General features: G+C 37.3%; 1 protein-coding gene across 1 annotated transcript in view; it reads left to right on the forward strand.

Annotated features, from left to right (window-relative positions):
• Nucleotides 1–245: 245 nt before the first annotated feature.
• Nucleotides 246–17,512, forward strand: part of Rab2a (RAB2A, member RAS oncogene family) — an 86,911-nt gene continuing 69,644 nt past the window's right edge. Inside the window, exon 1 of the mRNA XM_027932824.3 lies at nucleotides 246–566. Within this exon, the coding sequence (XP_027788625.1) occupies nucleotides 521–566 (46 nt within the window). The 5' untranslated portion in view covers nucleotides 246–520. The remainder of the gene's footprint in view (nucleotides 567–17,512) is intronic.

Below are 17,512 nucleotides of genomic sequence, written 5' to 3' on the forward strand. Positions count from 1 at the left end.
CACCCCCTTCGCGGCTCCGGCCCGAGCGTCTCCCGGCCGCCGTAGTAGCCAGCTCAAACGTGCCAGAACAGGCGCCCGCCTCTCCCCGTTCAGGGTCGCAGGGGACCCGACGCAAGGGGCGCGGCTGGCTCGGCGCGGGGCGGGACTCCGGCGGGGCTAGGCGGGGCTCCGGCCGGCGGGGCTCCGGCCGGCGGGGCGCGGCCGGCGTGCAGAGCTCCTCCCCTTTCCTCCGGCGGCGCTGGCGGCTGCAGCACTTCCGGGTCGGCGCGGAGGCGGGGCGGAGGCACCGAGGCGGCTGTTATTGTTCGGCTGGGCTCAGCCGGGCGCTGTCTCACTCGGCTTTGCGGGTGTCAGTTTGTACCGCTTCCTCTCGGCCCCTCACTCCCAGCGGCTGACGGCCACGGCGGCGACAGCGGGCGGGGCCTGGCGTTTCGAGGCAGCGGCGCCGGGGTGAGGGGCGCGGAGGAGGAGCAGTAGCAGGAGGAGGAGCCGTGTGCCCTGGCACCGAGCGGCCGCGGCCATGGCGTACGCCTATCTCTTCAAGTACATCATCATCGGCGACACAGGTGAGGGCTTCGGGCGCGGCCCAGCAGCTGTCTGCGGCCCTTGGGCCGGGACCGAGGGGCAAACGGCGCCTTGCGGCGTCGCGGGCGCAGACTCCACCCGGCACCTCCCTCCCGGCCGCGCCGCTCCATTTCCGCAGTGCTGGAGCTGGTGACGTGGGCACTGGAGCGGCCGCGGCCTGGTCTGGCCAGGCCCGGTCCGCGGCCCCCGCCCGGCCAGCCCTGCAGCCGAAAGCCGCGGCGGCCGTTTGCGATGCCGGGTCGGGAGACTGTGTGACAGCAGTGCCGCCCGGCACCGAGCCGCCAGGGCCCGTCTCAAATCACTGCACTCCGTCTCTAGGGCCTCCTTTCTTGGGTCTCTTCGCGGCCCCAGAGAAATAGGGAGGCAAAAGAGAGCAGAAGGTGATGTGACCCTAGTCTTGATTTTTCTGATTAGTCCCACCTTCTCCGACATGCACGCACCCGCCCAGGCCTGAACAAGGCTTGCTCCCTTGGTGTAGAACAGCCAGCTGAATGGAGGAGAAACCCTTTTTTAAAAAAAAAAAAAATTATTATTTTTAATACCCTCAACTCCGAAGTCAATAAGTTACATCACGTGAATAGACGAGTGGGTAATCCCTTTCGGGGTCATTAAAGCACCGAAGAGTTCTGGCTACTTTTGCCACGTGTAAACTGGTTTTTTTTTTTTTTTTTTGACTTGATAGTAATGCAAGGCCAATCACTGCTCTGGGTGTGTGCGTATGTGTGTGTATGTTGGGGACGCTATTTCAGTCGTGTCAAGTCCTGGGTCATAACTGCTAATTTTCGGGTGACCTCATGTCCATTAGAAGCAGAAGAAAAGTCAATTATTTTCAATTAAAATAACATCCTAGTATATTTCACAAATATATCAGCAAACTTGTAAAATATTTTTAATACCTGCGATTATGGCATTACTTTGAATCTAATAATAAACATAAGACTGTTCAGGTGTTATAACTATTAATATACCAGAGTCTGATTTCAGTGGTTACTCTTGCACAACTTTGGACCCTTTGCACAACTTTGGAAATGTAAGCAGCAACTTGTAGTTGCGCTAATGATGTAGCAGGTTCTATAAGTAACTATGGAAGCATGTTGTTTGCTGCCTTAGAAGAAAGTTAATGTGCTTTTTTTCAGCATTTTTGGGTGGGAGGGTTGCATGTGAATGGAAACTGAAGGCTTTCTATGTAAAATCCTGGGTAAAAGCAGTGTTTTCAAAATGTTTGGTAACAAAATGGTGTGGTATATTTGGAAAGAAAGGAGGGTTCTAAAACCATTTAGATTATTTAAAAAAAAATGAGATTGGGAAGGTGTCAGATTAACTATAAGATGAGTAGGTTTGAGAAATGGAAGAGTAACAGATTATTTTAGCAGTAGCAAACAGGCAAGTTTAGACTTTGCAGATTACCTTTCAACTTTTTTTTTAATTTAATTTAATTTTTTGTGGTAGTGGTACTGGAGATCCAACTCAAAAGGACCTCCTCCATATGAGGCAAGTGCCCTACCACTCAACCACAGCCACAGCATTTCAGCTTTTTTTTATTGAGGACCTACTATGGGTAAATAAAGGATTGTGCAGGGAGAAGTGTGGCTATAATATTAACAAGTTGGTACTCCACCCTCATGAAATATGTACTTGTCCAAAAATTCCCTATGCAGTTCAAAGGGAAGGCATACCTTTCTCCGCATTGCTGCTGTTAGGCACTGAATATTGGATACTTGACTCTGTAAAGTAGCATTTTCTCCCCACTGTCATTCCACCAGTACAGTTCACTTGTCAGTTTAATCTTTCTGAAATGTGTCAGTTGTCAGGAGGCAACTTCTTTGTTCCCTCATGGTTTTTCAGTTTGAGCTTCAATAAATTCCATATTTTAGTTCCTATTTATTTTTCTAGCTTTCTTTCTCTGTGTTTCCCACCTTGCCAGTAGAGCCAGTGACTGGTTTCTGGGATTTTCCCCAGGCCCTGCTGCTCCCTCTTCTTGGAGTACCTTCTTGTCACAGATTTTTCTTGAGAAAATCTGTCAGTCCTCCTCAGTCTTATCCAGGTCTTCTGTAAGGCCTGCAGAGTCAGCATTTATTGAGCTCTTACTATATGCCAAGATTTTCCTGATGTCCGGACTGGAAGTGACTGCCACTTTTCTGCATTTTTATTTCTTGTTTTGTATCATTCTTCTGATGTTAATCCCAGTCTGTTTTGTTTTATGGGTAATTGTCTAGGCATCTCTATTTGATTATGTATTTTTTAAAATTTTTATTTCTTTTTCTTTTCTTTTTTTTAGTAGTCGTGTTTGAATAGCATGCCTTTATTTTATTTATTTCTGTATGGTGCTAAGGATCAAACCCAGTGCTTCACACATGCTAGGCAAGCACTCTGCCACTGAGGTATAGCTTCAGCCCTCGAATATGTACTTCTTGAGGGTAAAAAAGTGTTTTGTATGACTTTTGTTTCAGGGAAGAGCTAGTATTAAGTAGGCCTAATATATTTAATTAAATTAATAAAGAAGAAGCCAAAAAGTCCACTATATTCCTATTAGTATACATTAATAACTCTACAGAATTTTTTTAGTCGAGTCTACCACTTTCTTGCTTACTGACTTTGACCCAAATCCTTTACCATTTCCTTAATGCAAATTATACCCATAGTTGTAATGTGACCCTCCCCACCAAAAGATGACATTAAATCAATAGTTTGAATTCCATCTTGATTTTTTAAAAAGTCATAGTGTGAAAAACATGCAACTTAGAATGAAGGAAATCACTAATTTTCCTGTCTTTCACTTTCCCTAATCTTGAAAATAGTCATTCTTAGCTTTTCCTCCTCTTAGTCCTATGTGTTATGAAAGGATAAGTGCTTTGATTTCTCAAAAGAAAGAAATCATGCACATTTTTCCTTTTTAGGATTCCCTCTTTTAAGGAAGATGCTGTTAACACTTCTATATTATGATACTGTTGAATTGTTTTTTTACAGTAAGACCAAATGCAGCTAAATGTAGCTTTTATTTTCATAGGTAATGTCTTGTTTCTGAAAAATCATTTAGGAAAATATGTCATTTAAATCTAGATATAAAGTGGAAAGTGCAAGCCTGGCCTAATATTATAAGCAGATAATTATCAAGAGAAAAATTATAATAAACCCATAATTTGTTGCTCCTAAAATTCTGGCATCTGTCTACCATTTTAATCTCATCACTAACCAGGCACCTCAGCCAAGCACTCAGTCAGGAACCAGGTTGTATCCTTTTATCTGAAATGCCCCTTCTTGTCCCACCTGGGGGTGAAGGGGGGATATTATGTCAGAACCTTGTCACCTGGCCAATTCCTATTCAAACTGTTCTTTTTTATTATTATTATTATTAGTCAATGTTTTTTAAAGATAGAAGTTTCAAACTCCATTTCTTTTCCTTCTTTTTTTTTTTTTTTTTGGTAGTGCTGGGGATTGAACCCAAGGCCTTATGCATGCCAGACAAGCACTTTACCAACTGAGCTATATCCCCAGCCGCAGCAAACTTCATTTCTTTCTGTTGAATTATATTTTCTTTTTTTCTCTACTCCTTCTTCCTACTCCCACTTGCATTTTAAATAACCCTTTTGTTAGGACAGCTTTTGATTTTGTCTTAAATATAAAGGCATGCCTTTTAGTGAATTTTCTTTTCTTTTTTTTTAATAAATTTGCCTGCCATCAGGGGAGTTGCTGCAAGGCATAACTGCAGAGGTGATGTCTGAGCTGAAATTAGAATGATGTGTGTGAATTTGCCTTATGGGCAAGAGGGAATGTTTGTATCTCAGGGAAAGTACATGTTTGCAGCTCAAGAGAGTAACCTGGGTTAAAGATTTGGGTGCTTATCACAAAATGAAATCATTATTGTCTGAGAGTTCATGATCTGAACTATTGAAATTGGGAGGTTTTGTAGGGAAGCAAAAAAATCTCATAAAAAGCAAATAGTTATTAGCGAGCTTCCACTCACTGATAGTTAACCCCCAACTTTCTTCCCTGCATATTTCCATCCTCTTCCTTTAGCATCAGGACTTGTTGATTATAACATGATTCAAGTAGTTAAAGTGAAATTACATATCATACAAAAAAATGAAAACTGTTGTTTATTTGATGAAAATTATTTGGGAGATTTGGTATACAGGCAAAACCATTGACACACAGGAATCTGACAGAGTTGCCCTGCTAGAATGAAGTACCTTGTGGTCATTCATAGTGAATATTGACAGAGGAGAAAGTGTAATTGTGATGGGAGCATTATCAGGAAAGGAGATTAAGAAGGAGGAATCAAAAGAGAGAGAGAGACAGGACACAGTCATGGACTTCACAGAGGAGTCAGATCCCAGAAAAGCAGATAACCAATGTCAAATGCAGAAGCCAGGGATTGTTGGTTAAAATGTTAGGAAGGCAAGAGTGCTTTGCCACACTGTTAGATTTAAGAAGTGAATGAGAAGCCAGGCATAATGGTGCATGCCTGTAGCCCCAGTGGTTTGGGAAGCTGACGCAGACAGATCATGAGTTCAGAGCCAGCTTTGGCAACTTTGCAGGACCCTGTCTCAAAATAAAAAGGGGCTGGGGATGTGGCTCAGTGGTCACACACCCCTGAGTTCAAGCCCTGGTATCAAAAAAATGTGTGTGTGTGTGTGTGTGTGTGTGTAGAAGAAGAAGTAGATGAGAGAGAGAAAGCAAGTAATAAAAATGTAAGGTATAGTTTCATTTATGTTTTTTTAAAAACTGGATTTTTATTTATACCATGTAAATATGCAGAAAACATCTCATACACATTTAACAGTTACAGTGACTTCTGGGGAGGAGAATAGAATTGTATGTTTATACTGGGAAAGTTGGTATTGGTGAAATGGGGCTTTCTATATTGTGGGATTCCTCACAATTTTTTTTTTTTTTTTTTTGTTTAAGTTTTAAGCCATATCACATATGGTACTGGTACTTTTTTTTTTTTTTTTTTTTTTTTTTAATAAAGGGAGCATTGGGAAGTTAAAACTAGAACCATAGTATGAGCTATTTCATTGAATATGAAGTGTGAAAGGGAAGGAAGGAGTGAAATGTTTAGACAGATAATATCCATCTTCCTTGTCTAATGTTCATGTCCTTTTTGTCCCATTCCAGTCCCTCTTTACCATGAAATTAATCTTCTCTTGTATCTCTCCCAGTGTTCCCTCCCCTCCATGTTATCTCTAGATCTCCTCCTCTTAATAGTAGCCAGTAATTTTGCTGTTTTCTTTGAACAGACCCAAATTTTACCATCTCAGCTCTTTTCTCCTCTCCTGGCCCAGCTTTTTATTCTTTGCTCATCCTGTTTCTGCAAGGCTGTGTCCTTTGCTACAAAGATTACAGCCACATGTGAGCCTCCCTTGCCTGCTCCCTAACTTGTAGTTTTCTACATGAAACTTTTCGCATAATTTCATCAGTTCTGTTTATTTGCAAGTTTTAAAATACTCTATAGAGTTTAGCTGTTTTTCTCCGTGTGTAAGTAATAGATGTCTGGCAAAAAAAAAAAAAAGATTCCCTCTGCTACTGTACACAGGTAATTACCCTCTTTTAATTCCTGTGGTGTTTCTCAACTTTGGTCTTCTCAGATATTACATTTTAGTAGCTCTACAGTAAATACTAGCTATATTTTTTAAAATGTATTGTTTTTAGTAGGAGTACTACAACATTCCTCTATTGGTCAATCATAGTCCTTTTTTTGCCTATTTTTTCTAAAATGAATTCTTCTTTTCTTACTGTTAAACTTTCTCCTTTCAAACTTTTTCCTTTCTGGAATTTCATTTTAGTAATCCCTAAAGTATAACCATCACATTAGCTTTTCACAGTGTCTTGGTAGTATATTCTCATAAGGAATACTTCACACATTTTATAGTTCCTATTTCACGTTAAAGGCTTATTATCTTTTTTTTTTTTTTTTTAAATTAACCTTTATTGGGGCTGAGATTGTGGCTCAGTGGTAGAGCATTCACCTAGCACATGCGAGGCCCTGGGTTCGATCCTCAGCACCAAATAAAAATAAATATATAAAATAAAGGTATCATGTCCAACTATAACTAAAAAATAAATATTTAAAAAATGAAATAAATTAACCTTTATTTATCTCTTTTTGTTGTTGTTTTTTAATATTTATTTTTAATGTGGTGCTAAGGATTTATTTTTAATGTGGTGCAAGTGCAGTGGTAGCTCTGGAGTTGAGCTACAATTCGAGCTGAGGCTTGTTATCTTTTAACCCTTCTGTACATCTTTAAGATTACTATTTTACAGATGAAGAAACTGAGGATGTTTGGAACCAAGTATTTTTGGTAAGAAAAAATAGAACAAAGTGTGCCATGCCCTTGAATACAGGGTGGCTTCACTCTATTCCCCTTTTAGCTTCCCTCCTGCCACCTCTTAGTTTTTTATTTTCATAGCTGTGATGAAGCTTTAGGTTTCTTCAGTTCTCGTTTCAAAATGTTTTCAGGTATTGATGACAGTTACTGTGTTTATGGCCAAAACTGAGGAAGAGAGGAAGAAAAATGAATATTGATGGCTACATGTTGCAGCCAACTCCTTCAAGACAGGATAGTGTCTGGCACAGAGCTTGTGCTTCAGTGAATGATGAATTTGTGTGTTAGGTAGGCTCTGCTGAGAAGACTGCATTCTTTGACTAGTTTATTCCTACTTGTTTCTAAAAGGATTTAAGGGCATGTGTATAAAAATTTATAATTTTTTAAATGACAATGGTAGGAAAAGGTATGTTTTATAGTGCTACCATAACAAACTACCAGCAAATTAGGGGTTCAAACAATACAAATTTAACTTGGGATTGATTCTGTAGTTCAGAAATCCAGTATGTTTCACCAAGCTAAAATCAAGGTTTCAGCAAGGTTGGATTTCCTTTCTGGAGAGTTGTTACTCATTCAGATTGGCAGAATTTGATTCCATGTTGTTATAGAGCTGCCATTCATCTTTCCTTGCTAGCTATCATCTGATGGCTTTTGCATTTAGAGCTTATGGAAATATCTGCATTTTTTGGTCAGTGGCCCCCTTTTCCACCTTCAAAGGCAGCCACAGTGAGCCATATCTTTCTGTGTTGAATCCTTATGATTCGTCTTGGGTCATCTCAGCTCTCTAATCTAGGAAATGTTCTTCACTTTTAGGGACTTGTGATTAGATTGGGCTTACCTGGATAATCTCTCCGTCTCAAGCTCTAATTCTAATCACATCTGCAATTTTCACCTTATAGTGTAATGTTTTCATAGGTTCCAGTAATGCAGGTGTGGACATCTTTTGGAGGGCCTTATTCAGCCTACAATAGAGGCCAAAGAGCAAATGAGATAGTATGGTTAATCAAAAGGGACATTAATTACTACCTGAAGTGTATAATACAAAGTTGCACGCACCTCTTTGAAGTGGACACTATGTTTAATGCTAAGCAGTGCAAAGAGACAATCCTAATCATTTACCCTACTTACAGTCTCCATTTTTTAAAAGTATGTACGTGCATATACTTAACTCCTGATATTAGTTTTATAGGGCATATTCTCTGATGATGTAACTCATTAAATTTGAATAGTAATGTTAGTGAAGTCTCATACTTTTTACATGAGGAAAAGGAGACTAATAGTTTTATCATGCTGCTAGTAACTGACCAAGCTGGAATTTGAACTCATCTCTTTCTGACCCCAAAGTCCATGATCTCTTCCATATCATACATACTTCTTGATTCCCACAAATTTTATATCAGACCTCTTCCGGTGGCCTTCTAATTGTTTGGTCTGCTCAATTGCTATGGAGGTACATAGTCCGTAAATTCCCTTTACTTAGACAGATAAGACCTCTACTCATTCAAAACTGAGCAGAACTACCTTGTAAAAAACTAAGCTCTTTATCAGCTATGTGACATGGGCAACTTTCCTGCGTCTGGTGTCTTCATCTATAAAATAGGACTGAATAAATGAGATTAGATGTGTAATAGTGAGTTAAATAATAAATGGTTAATATTTCATATTTACTTTTTATCCTGCTTCCTTGAATGTTTCTGTAATTTCCCCATATGCATTTGAAAACCTAACCCAAATTTGACCAATGCTATAATGTCTGAATAATGCTGATCAAAGCAAAAATAATTTATTTTTCCTCTTTGTGTACTCTAATGTGTTGATCACACACGCACATGCACACACCCCTCTGCTTATCTTCCTCATTTGTGGCCTTCTGGTACTTGAAGGAGTCTGCTATCCTTGACTCTTCTGTTTCTTTTCTAGTTGATTCTGGTATTTTTTTATACCTGCCCTATTCCTTAGTATCTAGATGTTTTATGGAAGGCTATTTACATTAGTGAGATAGTTTATCAAGATTCATTTTATCCCAGGTTTATATATTTATAACAACTCTGCTTAGTTTAATGGATCTGACCATCTAAAGCCATAGTGATTTATAAAGATTGACAATTTTGTCCTAGGATCTATTTGTTGCAAGGAACAGAAACCCACTAGCTCAGAAAAGAAATGTAATAAGAATTTAAAGAAGGTTTATATGAATCCAAGAAAAACTGTGTGTTAGCTTCTGTCACTGTGACAAATACTAGAGAAAGTCAACTTAAAGGAAGAAAGATATATTTTGGCTTACATTTTCAGAGGTTTCTGTCCACGGTCATCCGATTACACTGTCTGGGCATGTGGTGACGCAGTACATCATGAAATCACGTGGAGGAGCAAAGCTTGCTTTTTTTACTGTGGCCTGGAAACAGAGAAGGAGAAAGCATGCGGGCAGAAGGGACCAGAAGTAAGATATACCCTTCCAGGGCAGCTCCCAGGGACCTACTTCCTTAAACTAGGCCCACCTCCTACAGTTTTCACCACCTCCCAGTAATCCATTCAATTATGAATCCATCAATGGGTTAATCAGTTGATGAGATCAGATCCCTCGTAATTCAGTCACTTCCCCCAGAGCCGCACCACTGAGGACCAGTCCTTCAGTACATGAGCCTTTCAGGGACAGTCGGAATCCAAACTGCAATACTGTGTAAACACATCTTAGGCATCTGAACACTCTGAAATCTTTGTTTTTCACTTATGGCTTCTCTCTCAATCCTTGATATAATTTAGAAATGTGTGTTTGAGGTTTTTTTAAATATATTTATGTTTTACCAATCTTTCCATTACTGAATGCTGACTTTATTTTACGTAGATCAGAGAATATAGACTGTAAGTATTGATCCTTCAGTTTTATTTTATTTTGTTTTGATTTGTGTGGCATGCTGGGAATTGAACTCATGCCTTCCAGCTTGCTAGGTAAGCACTCTATCACTGTGTTACATCCCCAACCAATTTGTTCAGTATTTAAAACTAATTTTGTAGCTGAGTATTTGGTCAGTTTTTGAACATGTTCTATATATGCTTCAAAAGTATATTGTTTGGTGACTTCAGGTTCATTAGATTAGCTAATACATGTCTATTAGGATAGCTGTTGGTATGGATCATATCTTCTATGTAGTCATTTGTCTCCTTTTTTTTTTTTTTTTTGAGTTTTGGGGAGAGATGGTAAAATTCTCCATTAAATCACTTGGCCTTTGTGCTGAGATCAAATATAAAAATCCAGTTGGGTGTGGTGGCACATGCCTATAATTTCAGCAGCTCAGGAGGTTGAGGCAAGAGGATTGCAAGTTCAAAGTCAGCCTCAGCAAAAGCAAGGCAGTAAGCAACTCAGTGAGATCCTGTCTCTAAATAAAATACAAAATAGGGCTGGGGATGTGGCTTGGTGGTTAGTTCAATCCCTGTACCTCCCCCCACCAAAAAAAAAACAAAAAAGTCTAAAAATCCATTCTGAAAGAGTATTTCTTGTAGTTCTATCAGATTGGTCCCCTCCCATGAATTTGGGGGCTAATTTATAAGGTAGGTATAGAATCTGCAAACCCTCCATCTTATTCAATTATTCCTTTGTCATTGTTTCCCTCAACTTTTACTTAATGTGATATTAATTTTGAATATTATCTGAATGTGGTGTGTGCTTCTTTTTCTTACTTTTTTGATTAATTTTAGAAAATAAACATTACTGCTATAGTTGAGACCACTTATATACTCTTCACCTCTCTTTCCTACAGGTAATCTCCTGAATTTAATGTTTATTATTCCTGTGTAAGTTTTCCGATAGTTGCTATATATATGTGTGTGTCTGTAACAATATATAGTATCTTTTGTATTTTTTTTCCGAATCCATATTAACAGGATATTACTTTACTTTCTCTGAAACTTTTCTGTTCAGCAGTATTTTGAGAGTTTATGTATTAATGCAGTTTGCTCTGTTTCATTGATATTAATTGCTTGATTGGTTTAATTACCACCACCCCCAGTACTGGGGATTGAACCCAGGTTTTGGCATGCCAATTAAGCACTCTACCACTGAGTTATATCTCCAGCTATGATTGGTTTAATTTTAATTTTGTTCTGTTTGCTATATCACAGTTTTCCCTATCCCTTTACTTATAGTACTTTAGGGTAGTTTGCTTTTGTTATAAAAGAAAATACTACGTAGATTCTTCTTGTGCTGCCTTTTTGAGATGTGTGTTATAGTTCTAGAAATATACCTTACATTGGAATTGTGAGTAGAAGATATGTACATCTTCAGCTTTACCAACTGATCTGTCTTTCCAAAGTACTTATCAGTTGACTTTCATTCTATGTCATTTTTGTTTTGTTTTGTTTTTAGAGCCTATGGCTTTCTTTGTAACTCATTGTTTTTTTTTTTTTTTTTTAAATTCAGTCTGAGGTTCTGTGTTGTAAAGGGAGAATTTAATGCTAATATTATAGTAATTATTAAATATAGATTTATTTCTACTATCAGGTACCACCCTGGTTCAGTCAGATGAGTAGGGATCAAGGCATAGATCACAGGTATGCCCACTCACCATGGGCTTTTGATTAGAGATAGGTGTATGTCCCACACAAGAAGCAATATGGTAGTCACATTTCCCATGATGTATAATGTCACCTCTTCTAAGACATAGTAGAAAATAATCTAATGGATTTTGGAATCAAACAATTAATTCCTAAGTTTTCTGTTCGAAAATTGGTATAGTACCTGTCCAGTGTACCCCTATCACCAAAACACAAGGTCCCATTTCCCCCACTAACTTTGTAGCTGTCTTTGAAATTCAAATGACAATTATTGGTTTTCGTCATTTATTTATGGTTGATATGTCAATGTAAGTAGTTTATTCATGGTTGCTCTGCTGCCCCCAGTATTATTAAAATTGATAGATGACTCTCCCTTTTACATTTATCCATTCTTAGCAATAACTGCTATGCATCTAAAAGTCAAATAATATATTATTCTAAGTCCTCTATGGTTATTTTAGCTTAGATAGCACTCTTATAAATTTTCCAATAGTCTAGTATTTGTAATTAGAGCATTTTGATTAGTGTGGTAGTTCTGCTGCTTGCTTATTTCTTTGGTCAAGTTCAAATCTCTTCATCTTTAGTGTTGCCATCTAGAAAAGCCAATAGTGCTACCTGGCTTATCTACTTTACAGGATTTTTGTGAGCTTGAATGTAAATAATATGTACAGTTGCCTTATAAGCTGCAAAGTGCTGTATTAATAATATCTTAGAGATAATTTTTTTCTGTTGAACTTCCTAAAATTAAGTTAGGAGGGTGAGTCTTGCCTATGGAAAAAGCTGTTCTGTTGACTTTAAACCATAATTGCTTGATTTGAAGGAAATAGGATTATGTGGAAACTACAAAATGGCAGCTCTTTGATGCCGATGTCCTCATGAACGACTTAAGATTTAAAAGACTGTCAAAATGGAGGTACTATTTTTTTTTGTTACTAGTCTTCAAGAATGATATGACCAGTAGTCATCTTCTACGTTGATTTCTTCTATGCCCACTCTTGTTGTTTTTGTGATACCACTTCATTGATTTCTCTTAATTTTGGAGAGAGTCAGCTTTGTAGATTACAGAAGTTTTGGGTATAAATGAACCTATTGATCATTGCTTTTTTATTTTTGATGGTATTGGGAATTGAGCTACATCCCCAGCTCTTTTTTATTTTGTTTTGACACTGGGTCTCACTAAGTAGCCAAGGCTGACCTTAAACTTGTGAACATCCTGCCTCAGTATCCTGAGTAGCTGAGACTACAGGTGTGCATTATTGATCCTGACTGATCAGTGCTTATCTTTTTGGATAAAGCTTTATTTAGTGTTAAGAGTATACATGACCCCCAGCCCCCCCCCCCAAAAAAAAAGAGTATACATGTCCCAGATCACTTGTGCTCAAAACGTAACTTGATACAAAAATTAATAAACAGCAAAATGAGTTACCCATTACAAATTGAAACAGTAGTCATATGCCTGTTGAGTTGATTTACTGTTCCTACAAGTAAAGGTATTTGCTAACATTTTTTTTTTTTTTTCAGGATAATCTTTGTCATTAGGTATAGAAATTCTATTGGTTTCATAGCTCAATATGCTTTTTTTAATATTTATTTTTTAGTCATAGGTGAACACCGTACCTTATGGTGCTGAGAATCAAATCCATGCATGCCAGGCGAGCACTCTACCTCTGAGCCAAAACCCCAGCCCCTGAATGGACTTTTAACTGATTGAAAAACTGTATCCATAAAGGGCTGTCCAAGTACCTAAGCTTGAGGGTACATGCTCCTACATGGTTATGGTTTGTTTGGTTTTTGTTTTTTTACATTTAACATTGGCAACATTTTAGATAAAATTCATAATGGTTGAAAAAGCTAGTGTGTAATGTGAATTATAACAATCTAAAATGACCTTGGTAACTAGAGTGATTGGCTATACTTAGTAAAATGAAATTAAATAAAAATTAAGTTAAAGCCCTGTATTTACTTTAAAAGTAGCTACTATATCCAAGCAAGATTGAAATCTCCTGGTTAGATAATAGCACATGTTTAAAAACTTTTAAGTTTTATGTGACTTGATTTGTATGATTCAGACTAGTAGTAAAGCCAATAAATGAATAAATGTGATGCTAGGTCAATAAAAGTATAATGTACCAATAAGGCAGATAATAGTTCTGCTCTGTCAGACCTGATTGCAAGTCAGTTATGGAAAACCTCATTTTGGAGACTTCTATAAACTCGAGTCTGTGCTTAGGAAACCAAGGATATTGTGACACCTCTACCAATTATAATGTTTTGTTCTGTTTTTGTGGTTCTAGGGATTGGATCCAGGGGTACTCTACCATTTAGCTACCTCTCCGGACTTACTTTTTTTTTTATCATTAATTTTGTCACAGGGTCTTGCTAAGTTGTTCACATTGGCCTCAAACTTGTGACCCTCTTGCATCCTGCCTCACACTCCCATATAGCTGGGATTGCAGGAATGTACTGCCATACCTGGTTCAACCATGACATTTTAGGAACATAAGAATCACTGAAACACTTTAAGAGAGAATTATAATGACTTTTAATATTGGGTGACTGTCATAGAAGAGGACTTAGACTTCTTGGCTTTTCTTGAGCAGAACCAAGACCATTAGTAGAAGATAAATGGATATGGGCTCTATATGAAATGGAAAGAGTTTGTTAAATGGTAAGTTGGTTTCTACTGGAGCTGTTCAGGCAGGGGTTTGGCAGTCATGCCCAAATGGCAGAAACTTGAGGTTGGCTTTTTTTTCCTTTTAAAAGTAATTTAAGATACTTTGGTAGGTAGCAGTCCTTGTGTTAGAGTTATTGAAATGAACAAGACTATCTTACCTTAAAGGGGAGACCAATTTGCTACAGTAATTACAAACAAATATAATGGGCATATGTGCAAAGTACTTACGGGAACATGGAGAGGATTTTTTTTTCTAACTGGAGTGAATGACTCATAACAGACTTAGATTTTCAGTAAAAACACTGAGAGAGCACCTTTTGTATGCTGAATACTATTGTGTGGCATGGATGTATGTGTGTTCTCAAAGTAATCCTAATAGTTGTTAAATCCAATTTATAAATGAAACATTGAGACTTGCTATACCTTGTTTTATAATTCCCCACCTAATAGTCCTGTAGAATTAGTTTGTGTTCTTGCCTCTCTGTGTATTAGTTATGTGAGAAATGAACTGAGCTCTTCACAGTTATTTTATTACCAGGAATGTTACACAAAGTATGGTGGTATTTTTGTCAGAGTATAAGAAAGTTAGGGGGACATGGATATAAAACTAAAGAAATCTTGGGACAGTACTGTGAAGAGTATTGTGTAACATAGGTTAAGGGGTTGGTTTTGTCCTCCATACAACTTCAAAGAGGAGTCTTATTCACCATTTTCTAATTGGGGTACATTTATACCCTTTACTAAGACTTTGTACAGCAATTAATGAGCCTCTTTTACCATTTAAACTTCTCCCCCTACCCTTCCTCCTCCACCTTTTCTCTTATCCTTTCTGGCTTTTAGTTTCTTTTATTGATAAATTTCCAGGCAAAATTAAGAAGTCATGTTGGATTTAAGTGTGAATATGTGAATTTTCACCCCTCATTTTATTAAAAAGTAACTATGTTTTTGAGTAAAAAAGGGAAATTAAAATATACTTGATAGTGCATTAGTTTACTTTTGGACTTCCTTGTAATTTTCTTAGCAGACCAGTAATTAATAATATAACCATTTAGGGTCATATAGAAGTGTTGCTGGCTATTTAAATAACAGAGGTGGTTGGATGGGGTCAACAAAATTATTGTTTGCATAGTGTTGGTGTTAAAATAGGGGGTTTTGTTTCATTTTTTGAGATATTGGAGATTGAACCCAGAGGTGCTTTACTACTAAGCTACATCCCCTGCCTTTTATATTTTGTTTTGAGACAGGTCTTGCTTAGTTGTTGAAGTTGACCTTGAATTTGTGATCCTCCTACCTCAGCCTCCCAAGTACAAAAATAGGTCTTTGAAAAACTTGCATCTTTCAAAGGTCCCTCTTTGTACTTTACATATGTAAGCACAGTAAACAGTAGTTTATGTATCCTTCCAGAAACTTTCTATGCATCTGTAAGCCTGAGAGAATATTATATATACAGACATGCATGCTTCTGTCTGTCTGAGCCAGTCCCACCAATAGATACAATTAGTACCTTTTCACACCTTTATTTTTTTCACTTTAGGATAAGTCTTGGGTATCCTTCCATATCACCACATATAAATCTAACTAATAGCTGAATTGTAATTAATTTAATCTGTTCCTGACTCTGTTAGTCTGGATCTGTGGTAGCCAAACCAATTCTGGTTAACTTAAACAGAAGATTTTTTTTTGAAGATTGACTGGTTTACAAAATTGGTAGAAAGGCAATAGAATTAAACTTGAAAATGGGCAAAACCAAGGAAGACAAGACATAGTCACATTCCTAGTGTCGTCATATCCTGCTTAAGATGATGCTTGGTGTATCCTGCTGAACTCTATTGGACTCTCTCTACTATAGCCACCATGAATTATCTCATGATTGACTGATATTGCAACATTCCCTCCTCAAGATTCCAAGTTCTGAACAGGAGTATCTGATTGGCTAAAATTAAATGTCTCTGCCCTAGCTGCCAGGGAACTCAAAGAAAAGTACTTGGGTGCTAGATTGCCAGAAACAACAAATGTCCACCTACACCTGTTGAAGAATATTGTTATAAAGGGTACTATGAGCATTCTTCTACATTTGTGTGAGAAGTCAAATTTCCAGTTGGTATTTACATTTCCTTTTGATAGACACTGCCAGATAACCTTCCATTAAGAATATAGATTTAAGGGGCTGGGGTTGTGGCTTAGAGGTAGAGCGCCCACCTACCATGCGTGAGGCACTAGGTTCGATCCTCAACACCACATAAAAATAAAATGAAGATATTCTGTCCACCTATAACTAAAATATAAATATTTAAAAAAGAATATAGATTTAAGAAGAATTTTAATTTTAGCTTGGCATGTACTTAAATTCAACAGTCTAACCTCAGCATTGATTATGTGTATAACTGATGGATTACTCTGTTAATTTAGCAGTTTCATTTTATAGTTTCATTGTTATTGTTAACATCACTCCTTTGACTTTTATTAATCTGTCAATTGCATAAAATAGTTCTTATTGCTTACAGCCTTTAATTTTAATACAGACCATTCATATCATAACATACAACTTAAAGATCATGTATAATAGATTTATCACATAATTATTTATTTTATACTTTTACATCTAAATTCCTTCATTCCTTAGCATCATGAAAAAGTATTCTCTCCAAACTACTATAGTGAAATGTATTTCTAGGATGCTATAGTTCTTACAGTGTTTGTCTCTGAAAGGTTTGGAAAAGTGATGAAATTAAAATATGCTAAGATACCTGACTTATTTAGATGACCTAACCAGAACATTATTATTTGGGATAAAGTCAACATCATGGAAATATTCTTTTTATAAACCTTCCTTCATTAAATTTTTGCCCTGTAATTTCTCTTTGAATATTCTTTTTTTTTTCCTTTTAGTATTGCTACTGTCACCTGGAAAGTGAGCTGTGACTTTTTTTTAAAATTAGAAATATTGATTGCAAATAATAATATGTATTTTAGAAATAACAAATTTAGTTATAATCCACTAAATTGATTTCATGACTTAACTGGTTATGTTTACTATTTTAAAAACATGCTGGAGGACCTCAGTGATCCTGACAAACTGATATTCTCAAATTTTGAGAGAGGTCCAGTGGTATAACGGAAAAATATGATTTAGAATTTAAAAGGTCGAGTCTGAATTTTAACTCTACCTTTTTTATTTATATTAAATTGTCAACAAATTGTTCAATTAGCTTTTTTTCTTTGATTGCTTGTCTTTGTAAACATTAATGAAAAGAGAATAGAAATACTTTAGATTTCTCACAGTTGATTTATTTTACCATGTATATATCATGGATGAGATTTTTCATTGAATATGAATTCGATTATTGCCAGATTTGTTTTCTGTAAGCCATAGAAT

Source organism: Marmota flaviventris, chromosome 15, assembly GCF_047511675.1.
Source record: "Marmota flaviventris isolate mMarFla1 chromosome 15, mMarFla1.hap1, whole genome shotgun sequence".
Classification (NCBI taxonomy): domain Eukaryota; kingdom Metazoa; phylum Chordata; class Mammalia; order Rodentia; family Sciuridae; genus Marmota; species Marmota flaviventris.